The sequence below is a fragment of the Dama dama genome, chromosome 5 (assembly GCF_033118175.1).
Source record: "Dama dama isolate Ldn47 chromosome 5, ASM3311817v1, whole genome shotgun sequence".
Classification (NCBI taxonomy): domain Eukaryota; kingdom Metazoa; phylum Chordata; class Mammalia; order Artiodactyla; family Cervidae; genus Dama; species Dama dama.
Genome location: NC_083685.1, coordinates 100,953,241 through 100,967,130, shown reverse-complemented (window position 1 = coordinate 100,967,130; position 13,890 = coordinate 100,953,241). Strand labels below are relative to the sequence as shown.

The window sequence follows — 13,890 nt, the reverse complement described above, 5'->3', positions numbered from 1 at the left end:
ACTTCTTATTTGCCTTCTCACTAAAGCTGCACAAAATTTCCATGGAGCAGGCATTTTTTGGTCCCATGTTCTCAGATGGAGAAGAGGAGCTCAAGCTCACACGATCAGGAATGGAGGAGCCAGAATCTGAACCCAGGTCAGCGAGACAGCAGGGTCTGTATCACAACATACATCTTGGAATTTTCCCCAACACAAATTAACCGGAGGGGTTGTGAGTGTTCAGCCTCAGCTGGGGACTGGGTTCTCTGTTGTAGTCTGAATGTGAACATGCTCTTGGACTGGTGGGGATTCATCCTCCCAGGTGTTCAGCCAATTTTGCTCAGCAGCAGCTCCCACCAGGAATCTTCATCTCCGGCGACTCCACGGCTTAAACGTGAACAGGCAAGCAAAGCCCACTGCTAATTTACGAATTACCCAAGTTATTCCCGATGACTACAGAAGATGCAGGAGACATCGGATAGACCATTGAAATAAGGAATAGAGGAATATAAGAAAGAACATAAGAAAAATTCAAAATGACTTCTTGTCTAGACACCCAGAGATCATCACTGAGAATGGGTCTTTTTAGACTTTGTTCTATGCTTGAACACTTCTGGTAGTTTGTGGTATGTTTTGATCCCTAATCTGCTGAGTTTAAAATATTTCAACTTTCAAAGTAGTTTCTGTGTAAAGGGAACCCTCATGCACTATTGGTGGTAATGTAAATTAGTGCCTCCACTGCGGAAAATAGTATGCAAGTTCTTCAAAACACTAGAAATATAACAACCAAATGATTCAGCAATTCCACTCCTGGGTATACATTTTTTAAAAAACCAAAATGCTAATTTGAAAAGATACACACACCCCAACATTCACAATACTATTATCTATAAATGCCAAGATATAGAAATAACCAGAGAGTCCATCAACACATGGATAAAGATAAATAGATGAAGAAGACATGGTATTTATATACAGTGGAATATTACTCAACCATAAAGAAGAATGAAAATTTGTCACTTGCAGCAACATGGATGGACCTGGAGGGCATTATTCTAAGTGAAATAAGTCAGACAGAAAAAGATAAATACTGTATTATACCACTGATAAGTGGGCTCTAAAAAATACAACAAGCTATAACACAAAATATAACACAAAAAGCAGCGGACTCACAGATATAGAGAACAAATTGGTGGTTGCCAGTGGGGGGGGGGAGGGGGAGGAGCAATATAGGTGTAGGGGATTAAGAGGTACAAACTGCTGGGTATGAAATAGGCTCAAGGATGTGTTATACAACATGAGGAATATAGTCAACATTTTGTAATAACTATAAATGGAAAGTAATTTAAAAATTGTATAAAAATTTTAAAAATACAAAAAATAAAAGAATGCTTTTTAATTGCCATTTGATCAAGAAATGAGATAATATGTAGCATTTACTGACATTTCTCTGTGTGTTTGGGGAGGGCACTAAATTTGAAACTGCCTTCTAGGGAGGTGGGAAGGAGGTTGAAGAGGAGGGGACATAAATATACCTATGGCTGATTCATGTTGATGTTTGTCAGAAACCAATACAATTCTATAAAGCAAATAGCCTTAATTAAAAAATAAATAAATTTAAAGAAAACCGTCTTCTAATATTTTATGCCTCATCAGTTACTCACTGTAAAACTGAGTATCAAAAAGTTCCATGTGGAACTTTACCTCAGATAAGAAGCCTGACCAACCAGTCATGAGGACAACAAAATTGAATGACTTCCTGAAAGGAGAGTTCCCAGAAATAGGAAAGTAAAAAACTGTTTATGGGGTATTTTCCAGTCATTATCTGTGGGATAGGGACATACCTGGGGGCTCCTGGACTATATTTAATGAGAAAGAACTGATGACTTTGTACCATTTAAGAGTCCAAGGGGAAAGAGATGCAGATTGAGGGCTGGATAACTTGAGTGGCACTTCAGATTGAGATGTTAGGCAAGACATACTGAGAATTTGAGAGGCTGTAATCACTGACCATTGCTACACATACCAAGTGATGACTGAGGTTCTAGATGGGGGACCCAATAAATATATTTTACAATATTACAGTGGCTTAATCTACGACTTCTACTGCTCGAATCCTACCACTTTCTCTAATGATCTAAGGTATCTGAATACAGCAAACATCAACTGGAGTGGCTGAAATGTAAGAGAAGTATTCTAGTAGTATCTATAGGGGAATAGGAGAATTTATCTTCCTTCAGCTAACAGGAGAAAAGAGAGAAATGATTCTTCCTTCAATGGTTCCAGGGGGTACTTTGCTATGCTCTATAAAAATTAAAGTCAGGAGTCAGCCTTATTTATTGTAAATTTCTGGGAATAAATGATACATCTTATTGTAACAAAATTTGGAGACCCTGTGTTTTACCTAAAAATATTAATTCAGAGAATTCTCTGGTGGTCCAGCAATCAGCTTTCTGCACTCTCACTGAAGGAGGTGTGGGCTCAGTTCCTGGTGAAGGAACAGAGATCCCACAAGCCATGCAGTATGACAGAAAAAAAAAATTCTTTTAAAGCAATTCAAATCTAGTTAAGTAAAGCTTGACTTACCAGCTGTTCTGGATGATGTCAGGATGGAAATGACTGAAAATCACTGATTTAAACAAATGCTGTCTGCTCTATAAAGCTGAAAATCTGAGTACTAAAATCATAAGACTGAAAAAATCTTTTATTTGGCTAATGGCTGTTGCTGATGTCTTAAAATCATAGTTAGGACTTCCCTGGTGGTCCAGTGGTTAAGAATCCACCTGCTAATGCTGGGGACATGGCTTCAATCCCAGGTCCAGGAAGATTCCACATGCCATGGAGCAGCTAAGACCATGTACTGCAACTATTGAGGCTTGCTCTAGAGCCTGTGCTCCACAAGAGAAGCCACCACAAAGAGAAGCCCATCACCGCAACTCGAGAGCAGCCTCCACTTGCTGCAACTAGAGAAAGCCTGTGCATAGCAACAAAGACCCAGTGCAGCCAAAAATTAACTAAAGAAAAAAAAATCCTATTTATGTCTATCAAACTCACCATTCCATGCCTCTCTTGTGCAAGTCACAAGCCACCAGATCAAGTAATCCCTTCTCACATGGGGAATGTAGAAGAAAGCCTCAATAATTCTACAAAGGTCTTTCCTTCACAAATGGCAGGAACCATTTTGCCAGCATGGAAACAGGTACCCAGTGAGCTGAGCTGACTTTCCCAAGATTGTGAGTCAGAGAGTGGATGTGTGGGCTTCTGCATAGTTCTAAGTTCTACCCACTGGAGAGCGGGCATGAAACTTCAAAGGCTGGTACCCAGGAAATACACTTGCTGACTTCACCTTCCTGATCTGGGCAGAGACGCAAGACAGCTGGTCACCATCCAATAGAGGACCAGTGAGCTCAAGCTAGGCACATGAGAATGAAGAAGATGTTACAACATCTCCTATTCAGATTCGGCTTTTCTGAGGTACATAAAACCCTATCTCTCCAGTTGAGCACTTGGACATATGCTGTGCAATTCTGTTAATTCTCTGGTTCAACTCAATTAGATCAGAAACCATTAAATTTGGTTCAATCCAATTTGACAAAATCTTACTGTGTCTATCATGCACTGTAGCAGATAAAAGAGGAAGGCCACTCTTTATGGTCTTAAAAAACTTACATTTTCATTTTTCCAAAGATCCCAGGTACACTAAATTGGATTCATTATTATCCTTAGTACAGGTCACATTGTCATCACTGACCCATGAATGTTGTTATTCAGCCACTAAGTTGTGTTTGATTCTTTTTGACTCCATGGACTACAGCATGCCAGGCTCCTCTGTCCTTCACTATCTCCTGGAATTTGCTCAGATTTATGTCCATTGAGTCAGTGATGCTATCTTACCATCTCATCCTCTGCAGTCCTCCTCTCCTTTTGCTTCCAGTCCTTCCCAGCATCAGGGTCTTTTCCAGTGAGTTGGCTCTTTGCATCAGGTGGCCAAAGTATGGAGCTTCAGCTTTAGCATCAGTCCTTCCAATGAATATTCAAGGTTGATGTCCTTTACTATTGACTGGTTTGGTCTCCTTACAGTCCAAGGGACTCTCAAGAGTCTTTTCCAGCACCACAGTTTGAAAGCATCAATTCTTCAGCACTCAGCCTTCTTTATGAACTAACTCTCACATCTGTACATGACTACTGGAAAAACCATAGCTTTGACTATAAGGACCTGTGTTGGCAAAGTGATGTCTCTGCTTTTTAATATGCTGTCTAGGTTTGTCATAGCTTTTCTTCTAAGAAGCAAGCATCTTTCAATTTAATTCATTTGCTTAATAATCAGCATGCATGTTACCACCAATCAAGCTAAAACCAGCATCACGGTAACCTTTTTCTTCCCTTGGACCACATCCGTATCTACTCTCCCTGCATCTCCCACTCCAGAGGCAACTACTTTTCAGAATTCTGTATTTATATCTACTAATTCTTTTTCTGTTGTTCTAGTTGTAAGCCCCTACCCTTGACACCAATATGCCTAAAAATATATAAAAAGATACACTGTTTACTTTTATTGTTGCTGAACAGTCTTTGGTGGAAAAATAAAATGTACTCATTCAAGGCATTTTTATCAGTGCCTAATCTATGCCCATCACTGTTTTAGGTGCCAGGGAAGAGAGCAGTGAAAATGAAGAAACAAACAAATATTCCTGCCCTCGTAGACAAATAAACAAATAACCAAGTAAAAAGTTTAGTGTCTGCTGAAGTGGTAAGAGCTATGGATGATAATAAGGATGGTTAGGTGTGGAGGGGAATTTGGGGGTATTGCCATGGTAATGAAGATGCTAGGGAAGCCAACTGCCCCCCCCCACCCCGGTATATGAGGTGACGGCAATGGTCTCAGGCAGGTGGCCTGATTGAATATTCCTCTAGTTTTTTTAAAAAAATTTATTTACTTACTTATTTTTGGCTGCATCACACCAGCTTCACTCTGGTTGTGGTGCCCTGCAGCATGTGGAATCTTAGTTCCTTGACCTGATATTGAACCTACGTCCCCCTGCATTGGAAGGCGAATTCTTAACCACTGGACTGTCAGGGAAGTCCTCCCCCTCTAGTTTTTATAAAAGATTTTAAATTCCTATTTAGGACTTGAAATACACTCATCTTCTAGGATCCAGCTAACTGTGCTGTCACATGGGCTTTTAGACAGCACAGCTTAAAAGAATCACACACAGAGAATTAGAGGGTTGGCTCTAACATCGCATGGGAGGACATGGGCGAGGTCTTTTTTGCTTCCCAAACAGACCCCCAGCTCCAAACACAGTCTCCATTACAATGGCAACAGGAAAGAGATATTCATGCATGTCTGTTGAATGAATGCATAAATACGTAACTCTCATATAACATTTTTCAGCACCTTCCAGGTGGCCTGTGAGCTCCTTGGGGATAGGGATTATATATAAGCCTCTGATGGATATTCCTGGGATGGGGCACTGGTGACAATAAATAACAGAGGTTTGAGGAGTGAGGTGGGGGAAGGAAAAGCATCAGAGTTTACACCTGGCTGGTGCGGAGGGCCTGTCAGTGACCTACGTGTAGAGATTAACCCCATTAGAGAAATCATGCTTGGAAACTGTGAGCCTCTCTGTCCAGAAAAAATTTTCCATGATGTATCTGTCCAGCTAAACTTGCCCTCTGAGATGCGGCGTGAATAAAGGTGAAACATGGCTGGGAATCACTGCCTTTTAGAAGCTCATAATTGACATTAGAAATAGTAAAGTCTTCAGAAATTCTGCAATTAAAAATCCAATTTAATTTTTCACTATTCTCTGCTTCCCTCTTTCCTTTTTTTGTTTTGATGTGAGCCATATTTTTCAGAAGCCTTTATTGAGTGTGTTTCCATATTGCTTCTGTCTTATGTTTTGTTTTTTTTGCCTGAGAGGCATGTGGGGTCGTAGTTTTCCAACCAGGGATCGAAGCCAAACCCCCTGCATTAGAAGGTGAAGTCTTAATGCCTGGGCCACCAAGGAAGTCCTTGTGTCCCTTGAATTTCCTGCTGAACAACTTTAACATACTATGAAATGAGTCTTCTGAGGACCACCCTGCAGACAACAATGGGATTAAGGCTGGATAATCCATATGCAGGGAAAAGGGCTGAAGAACAGTCTGTAGGACAGAGACATGTGGAGGGGTTATAGTGAGGAATGGCATAGTGGCTGCTACTATCATAGGCAGAATAATGTCTCCTTCCCCAGAGATGTTCACATCCTAACCCCTGGGACCTATGAATATGTGACCTTAGCTGTTCTTATGGGCTGAACTCTGCCCCCACATATCCACCACATACCAAATTCACATGCTGAAGCCCTAACCTCTGTATGTGATAGTATTTTTTTTTTTTTAACAGACTTGGTTTATTTATTTTACTTATTTCTCTGGCTGGGTCTCAGTTGCAGCATGCGGGATCTAGTTTCCCGACCAGGGATCAAACCAGAATCCTCTGCATTGGGAGATTGGAGTCTTAACCGCTGGACCATCAGGGATGTCCTTGGAGATGAAGCCTTTGGGAATAATTAGGTTTAGACGAGGTCTCGATAGTGGGGCCCTCGTGATGAGATCAGGGTCCTTGTGAGAAGAGATCAGAGAGCTCACTGTCTATCTGTCTGTCTTTCTGTCTGCCATGTGAGGACATAGTGAGAAAGTGACCGTCTGCAAGCCAGGGAGAGAACTCTGACCAGAAAATTACCATGATGGTAATGTTGGACTTCCAGCCCCTGGAGAAATTAAATGTCTGTTGTTTTGCTACCCAGGCTATGGTGTTTTGTTCTCGCAAAATACCAAATTATGAAAAGAACACTGAACATATGAAGCAATTGAAAAGACTGCCTTCAGAATAATCTTAGAATAATAATGGGCTAATCATAAAGTCAGGGCTTTCCTGGTGGCTCAGTGGTAAAGAACCCGCCTACCAAAGCAGGAGATGTGGGTTCTATCCCTGAGTTGGGAAGATCACCTGAAGAAGGAAACAGCAACCTACTCCAGTATTCTTGACTGGGAAATCCCACAGATGGAGGAGCCTGGAGGGCTACAGCCCGTGGGGTCACAAAAGAGTCAGACATGATTTAGTGACTGAACTAAACCAACAAATTATTAAGACGGCAGGTGTGAATTATTCATCAATCCACTCAAGAAAAACTTACTGAGCATCTATTCTATGTCCAGTTCCCCAAGGATATGACAGTTAAAAAATGACATAGTGATGCTTTTATGAAGCTTATAGGCACCAAAACTTTACAAAAGTACTTGGGCTATTCATTTGGGAAAATTTAAAAACTAACTGCAGAGATGAACCACTCAAATCCTCTATTTTGTAGATGAAAAAAAAAAAAATGAGATCTGAAGAGACCAATTAAATTTGGTGAATATACAAAGTTTTATAGCCCAGCTACCACAGAAAACGCAGAATGTCCAGTTTAGGTGAAAGTATACTCCTGATATTGTAACAGGCTAAAAAATTAATCACTGCTTATCTCAAATTCAACTAGATATCTTGCATTTTGATTTGCTAAATCTTGACAACCCTAAATTTCTGAGGGATAGAGTCAAGGTCATGGTAGAAACCAGAGTCCACCTTTGTATGAGCTGTTTGAATGGGAAGAAGAGAAAAAGAGAACAAAGCAAAAGAAACACAATAGTTCTTTAAAAGGGGAAGCCACTAATGGACCTGTCTCTCTCCTTTTGATCCTTTGTGCATGGCGTGTGTGTGTGTGCGCGCGCACATGTGGGTCCTTGTGTCTTACTGGCACAAGATTATGGTAATCGAAGATTATCAACAGTGATACCGACTATAGATACTGACATAACAACTAGAAGACGAAATACAAGAAAATGTGGTTAGTTCAAAAACAACACTAAAATGACTGCACTTAAGTAAACTGTCTATGATGTATGCCCAACTGACACACAGCCCGATCACAATTTTACTTATTCCCAATCTTTACATTTTCACAGAACCATAAAATGTTTCTCAAGGGTGGGAGAAATCACCTAGCCCGATCTAGACATTTACAGATGAAGCAACCAAGAGTCACAGGGAAGAACTGACAAGCCTAGGACCACCCTGTAAATGAATATGAATAGTAGAACAGTATTTTTTTGTGGGCTTACTAAGTGCCAGGCATTTTTTTAAATGCTCTGCTTGTATTACCACATTTGTCACAACAATCCTATGATTCTTCTCATTATTAAAACAAAACAAATTAAGGCAGAGAAAATTATGTAATTTATCTAAGGTTTCAGGTTATACAGCTGATAAGAAGAGATAGCTGCTAAAAACCCAGGGAGTCTGGCATTCCAGTAGGGTGAGTTTAGATCACTAAACATGTTTGTCCACGTTAACTTTCATGTTTATTGCCCCGGTAGCAGACTTTGCAGTTCAATAACAAGGTCACTCAAATACAGTTTATACAAAGACACTTGGAAACTGTTACCATAATGTTAGTTTCAGAGTGGAAACAGTCATCTGCTGCCTTATAAACCAGTCCTACCATCTTACTATGATCAGAGAACAATTTTGTTTCCTTTGCTTTTTGAAACATTTTAAATGAAATACACCAGAATCTACTATCAAAGCAGACATTAGCAGTGAGATAGAGTTTTATGAGTTTACATTTTGAGCAGTTTGTGAAAGAAAAGGAAAAGAAGAAAAAAAAAAAAGAAAACAAGAGAGAAAGAGAGAGAGAGAGAAATCAAAACAGAGAAGAGGCTTCTCGATCCGTTGTTAGCGATAAAGTAAACCGAGGACTCTTGAAGAGGCCCTTATGCTCCCCTTCTGCCAGCCAGCCTTCTGTGTTCCCGCAGCTACAGTGGTAATGATCGCCAGGAAGAATAATCACACAAGAAAAATGATGTCTACTTAGTTTTATATTCAGTGTATCTTCTTTTCTATCTTTCAGGACATCATCAACTCCTTACATCTCAGACGACCAAACCACTTTGTCCATTTTCAGACCCTCTGTTTCTCTGTTTATCGAAGTTGGAAGATTAAGCCTGCCTTTGTCTGCTTTGATAGCAAGTTTTCCCAAAGCAACACTTTCTGTGAACAAAAGCATGTCCAAGTTAAACACACAAACCAACCAAGAACAACCAAAGTGAGGCTGCCATTGGGATTCTGAGAAGCTCCAGGGTCCAGGTCTGGAAGGTCTGCCTGGGAGACACGGGACTCCACCAACCCACCAAGGCAGGAATTAGGAGAACTGTCTGACTCTCCTCTGCACTGCAGCTGAAGGAAGCATCGTTTGACAAGCCTGTTTTGAAATTCTACTATCAAGTACATCCCCAAATCCATCCAGAGAAAAACCAGGCCCTCCCCCGGCCCTACAGGAAACTGGTGAGGGTGCATCTGAAATGTGTGGAGCTTCTCACAGAACAAACTCACATCCTCTGTTCTTCAGAAAGGTGGCAGTGTTGCCCTGCGGTCCTGACCAAAATGCGAAGTGGTGGCCGTGTCTGTGTCTCTAGCAGATTAACGGACCAGGCACCTCACCTCACCACGGAAAGGATGGATTTACTCACTGCAGAACCTACTGCCTCACAGACTCACCCTAGCTCTTAGGGCGCTGAGTCTTATTTCAGGGCGCTTTGTCTTGAGCCTAAGTTCTCAAGTTTTTACCTCGCTTTGACAGTACAGAACCATAGAAAATCTCCACGGGATCCCACAGACATCTAAAAGCCAGAAGCACCTAAAGAGGTCCCAGAGGACCCTACTTTACAGCATCCACTCTTCTCATATTTTGTAACCTCCTTCCAAGTGACACGCTGAGTGGTCCCATGTAGAAAGCCTATGGAAAACTTAGCAAACTATGCCAGCATCCTTATAACACCTGTTACGGGAAATGTTCACATCACAGTTTAAAGTAACTCACAGCATCTTCTGGGCTTCCCAGGTGGCACTAGTGGTAAAGAACCCAGGCCTCCCAAAGCAGGAGGTGCGGGTTCCATCCCTGGGTCAGGAAGATCCCTGGGAGGAGGGCATGACAACCCTCTCCAGTATTCTTGCCTGGGGAATCCCATGGACAGAGGAGCCTGGCTCGATACAGTCCACAGCGTTGCAAAGAGTCGGTCACGACTGGAGCGACTGAGCATGCAGACATGGCATCTTCTAGGCAGCAGCTGTGCCATTTATTGAGCAGTTTGTCCCCGCTTTTTTAAAACCAATATTCTACATAGAGCTGCTGAGAAAGAACTGAAGAACTGTCCCTGCCTCAGTGTGCAGACTCACACACCAAGGTCTTCCAGGGGCGAGGACACGCGCCAGCCTGTTTGAGGGGCAGTTAAAGGCCTGATCTCCTCCCCCACTCACCTTCCTTCAGTGTCCTCGGAGAAGTTTCTCTATCGGGACAGAAATTTGGGGGGGAAGGTCTCCATTTATAAATATCGGATGGTTTGGGAAAAAATATTTGTGGCACTAGACTTTTTTTTTTTCCTACAGTGATGTCATTTTGAATACTTGGTGCGCTCCAAATTTGCTATTTTTACTTTCCCCAAGTGACTTTTTTTGGGAAATACATTTGTTTGGATTAGCTACATTTGAAGTGGCTCCTGTATGTAATGCCCAGCACCAGGTTCATCTTCTCACAGTTCTCAACTCTCAGACCTGAAATCCCCAAGAGCTCATTTTCAAGGTTATTCCTTTTTGGATGCACCCTCCCCCTCTCCCCCCACCCCCCCCCCGCCCCCCCAATTTTTTTTCCTAGTCACAGATACAGAGACAAAAATAAAAGGATTGGCCTTCTCACAAACCAAACCACGCTCTGCGGCTCAAAGCATTGACAACAGAAGACATGAAAGCCACCCCCGCTCCCCCAAGGCTAATAAAATTCTTGACTTCCCAAATGTGCTTCTGGGGGACAGAGGTACAGGAACCAAGGCGGGCTCTGAAGCGTGCGCTGGAAAGCAGTGTGCAGCTGAGACGGAGAAGAGGAGGAAGAGCTGGAGAAGGAACGCTCAGTGTCCGCCCTACCTGATCTGAACTTGGTCCTAATCAGCAAAGAGTGCTCAGACCCCAGGAGTGTCATGTTGAGTTGAGTCTCAGAGAGCCGCTGGTCCCTTAGCCAGACGCCCCCTGATGTCCACCAGGAACGGGCTCCCGGGAGCTCAGCTGACCGCAGTGAACAACCCAGAATTCATCCAACTCTCCGCGAGCTCCCCCGGGTAGGAGTACAGCGGCAGCCAGGGACCGAAACCCGTCTCCCCCGGAAAGCGGCGGCTCCCCCCTCGCCGCAGCGGGGCTACTGCGCTCTCGGCCGGCGGGACCCTGCGCCTCCTCGGGGTCTGGCCGGGCGCCGCGGGCATCCCAGGCGTGCGCGGCTGATGTCATAGGCTGCCCGCTGCTCGAGCATCCCCACCCCACCACGCCTTTATGAAGGTCCCCAGTTTGCTATCTGATCCTTTTTTACTACTGACAGGAGCTCAACCAATCAGGAGCAGCGAGCGGCGCCCGGGACTCGCAGCCGCCGGAGTCCCGGGAGCGGGTCTGGACTCGGCCTGCGCGAGGGTGGGAGGCAGGGATGCGGGGGCGCGGGCGGGGAGCGGAGCCGGAGTGGGGGGGGGGGGCGGGGAGGGGACCGGAGGGGCGCGGCGCCGGGCGCGTAGGTGGGAGGGTGAGGACCCCCGGGGAGGGAGCTTTCCTTGTCCGCAGCCTGGGAGACGGCGAGGGGAACGGCTGTAGGCGGTGGGTGTGTCCCACCCTAGGGGGACACTTGCGCTCCCGGGGCGCACGGCGCTCTGACAAATAACCTAGGATCCCAGCGTTCCCAGGGTCCGCACGCTCTCTCCCCGTCTGCAGAGGCAGAGACCGAACAAACTTCCCGCAGTTCCCGTATCAAACCTGGACACAGGTCCACGCTAAAAACGAAACGCTTTTCATTTTTCTGCAGTCAGAATGGCTGCAGATCCAGCCGGGGCTCAATGCTCTCCCTCCTGGGGGAGAGACAAGACTTGGAAGCCCTTTGAAGAGCTTCCTGCCCTTGGGCGGGGCTCAAGGAGGGAGAGTCTAGGGAGCAGAGGGATGTCGGAGCTGGGCTTGGGTTCAGGTTGGAAAGACTGACTTTTTCCAGGAGAGAGTCCCTCCTTCCTTAGGGGCAAATCTATCTCGATTCCGACCCCGAGGGACTGCGCATCCAGAATGTGCCAGATGTGACAGGTGCCTCTGTAGATGAAACCTGCTCTCAAGACCTGAAGAAGTTTACTTAATTGTTAGGCACAGAAAATAAAAACTAAACTATATACACATACAGCGTTGGGTTGAATTTATCTGCAACGTTCTATGCATGTGGGCCTCGAAGTAGCATCTGTTACTTACATACATGCCCACTTATTGTCTGAGAGCGCAAAACTCTTCCAAGATAAATGGGTGACAGGTGAAGACCTGATGTGACCATAGCTCCTGGGACAACCTATAATGCTTTGAGTTTGGGCCTTGCCCAAATCCTCCAGTCCTTGGGATCTGACCAGTAGTTTGCATAACTGAGGTCTTCTGGAATAGACCATCTGACTCCTGACACATCAGAGAGGCAGAGCAGCTGGGTCCTTGTTCCTCTTGGAGCTAGGGTCCTGTCCCTGGAGGCCTGTTTTCCAAGGATGAGCTCATTAGCAGCTCAGGTTCTGTGCCACCTGCTCCTGCAGAAGACCTCAGTCTCCTAGTCTTGCTGGAATAAATTACACCTTGAGTAATTTCATATAACACAGATTTATTACCTTGCAGTTCTGGTGGTCACAAGTCCACGGTGGGTCTCACCCGGCTAACTTCCCAGTCTTATCAGGACCACATTCCCTTATGGAAGATTTAGGGGAGAACTGTTTCCTTGCCCTTTCCAGCTTCTAGAGGGCGCCCATGTTTTATGTCTCGTGGCTTCTTCAGGTTCAAAGTCATCTTGATGGGCCCAGTTATTCTCATGTGAGATGGCTCTGCCCTCTCCCCTTTGTCCCCCTCGTCCACGTTTAAGGACCTTGTGATTATACTGGGCCCACCTTGGATAAACCCTGTGGTAAGTTCAGCTGATTATCAATCTTAATTCCACCTGCATCTTTTTTTTTATAATATTTAAAAAATTTTTTTAGGTTATCGTAGTGCGTTGGATTTGAGCTTTCTGCATCATACAGTATATTTCCACTGGCTATCTAATTTTACCTAGAGGGTTGGGATGGGGTGGGAGGTGGCAGGCAGGTTTAGGAGGGAGGGGACATATATGTATCTATGGCTGATTCATGTTGATACATGGTGGAAGCCAACACAATATTGTAAACCAATCATCTTTCAATTAAAAATACTTTTTTGAAAAAAGAAAAAGTAGGTAAAGAGCACGCAAATATAATTCATTTTAAAGGGAAATAAATATGGAAGCAAATAAAAAAATTTTTAATTTTTCGGCCGTGCCACATGGTATGTGGGAACTTAGTTCCCCAACCAGGGGTCAAACCCACACCCTCGCAATGGAAGCACAGAATCTTAATCACTGGACTTCAAGGAAAGTCCCCACATGCATTCTTTAACTCTTCTTCACCATGTGATGGAAAATACAGATTCCTGGGGTTATGATGTGAACATGGGGGGTAGTGGTATTATGTTATTTGTGACACAAAGTGACCACTTTCCCTACCAGCATGTTCTCCTCCTTGGCTGAACCTGAGGCTCCTGATCTTCAATGAAAAGAGGTCAAGGGGAGGGAGATTGGGGAATAGAGATGCCCTGGGGCCTGGAAGAACCCTGGCCAGCTTTGAGATGCCTGTGGCAGGGAGGTACTCAATAGGGGAGAGATTGGTGGAAGAAGGAATGTTGCTAAATTATCTGAGTAGAGAAAAAACTATTCTGAGTCACATTAAAAAAAAAAAAAAAAAAGCCAAAACAGATTTTTATCCTGAGGGTTGTAG

The 13,890-nt window shown here is 44.0% G+C and overlaps 1 protein-coding gene across 3 annotated transcripts in view; it reads right to left on the bottom strand.

Annotated features, from left to right (window-relative positions):
• MYOCD (myocardin) overlaps positions 1-11,330 on the bottom strand; it is an 87,913-nt gene extending 76,583 nt beyond the window's left edge. For all 3 annotated transcript variants that reach the window (XM_061143513.1, XM_061143511.1, XM_061143512.1), the window contains exon 1: positions 10,982-11,330. Coding sequence is in view for 2 of the 3 variants with exons in the window: in XM_061143511.1 (XP_060999494.1) it covers positions 10,982-11,036 (55 nt within the window). In the remaining variant the exon portion in view is untranslated. The remainder of the gene's footprint in view (positions 1-10,981) is intronic.
• Positions 11,331-13,890: the final 2,560 nt, after the last annotated feature.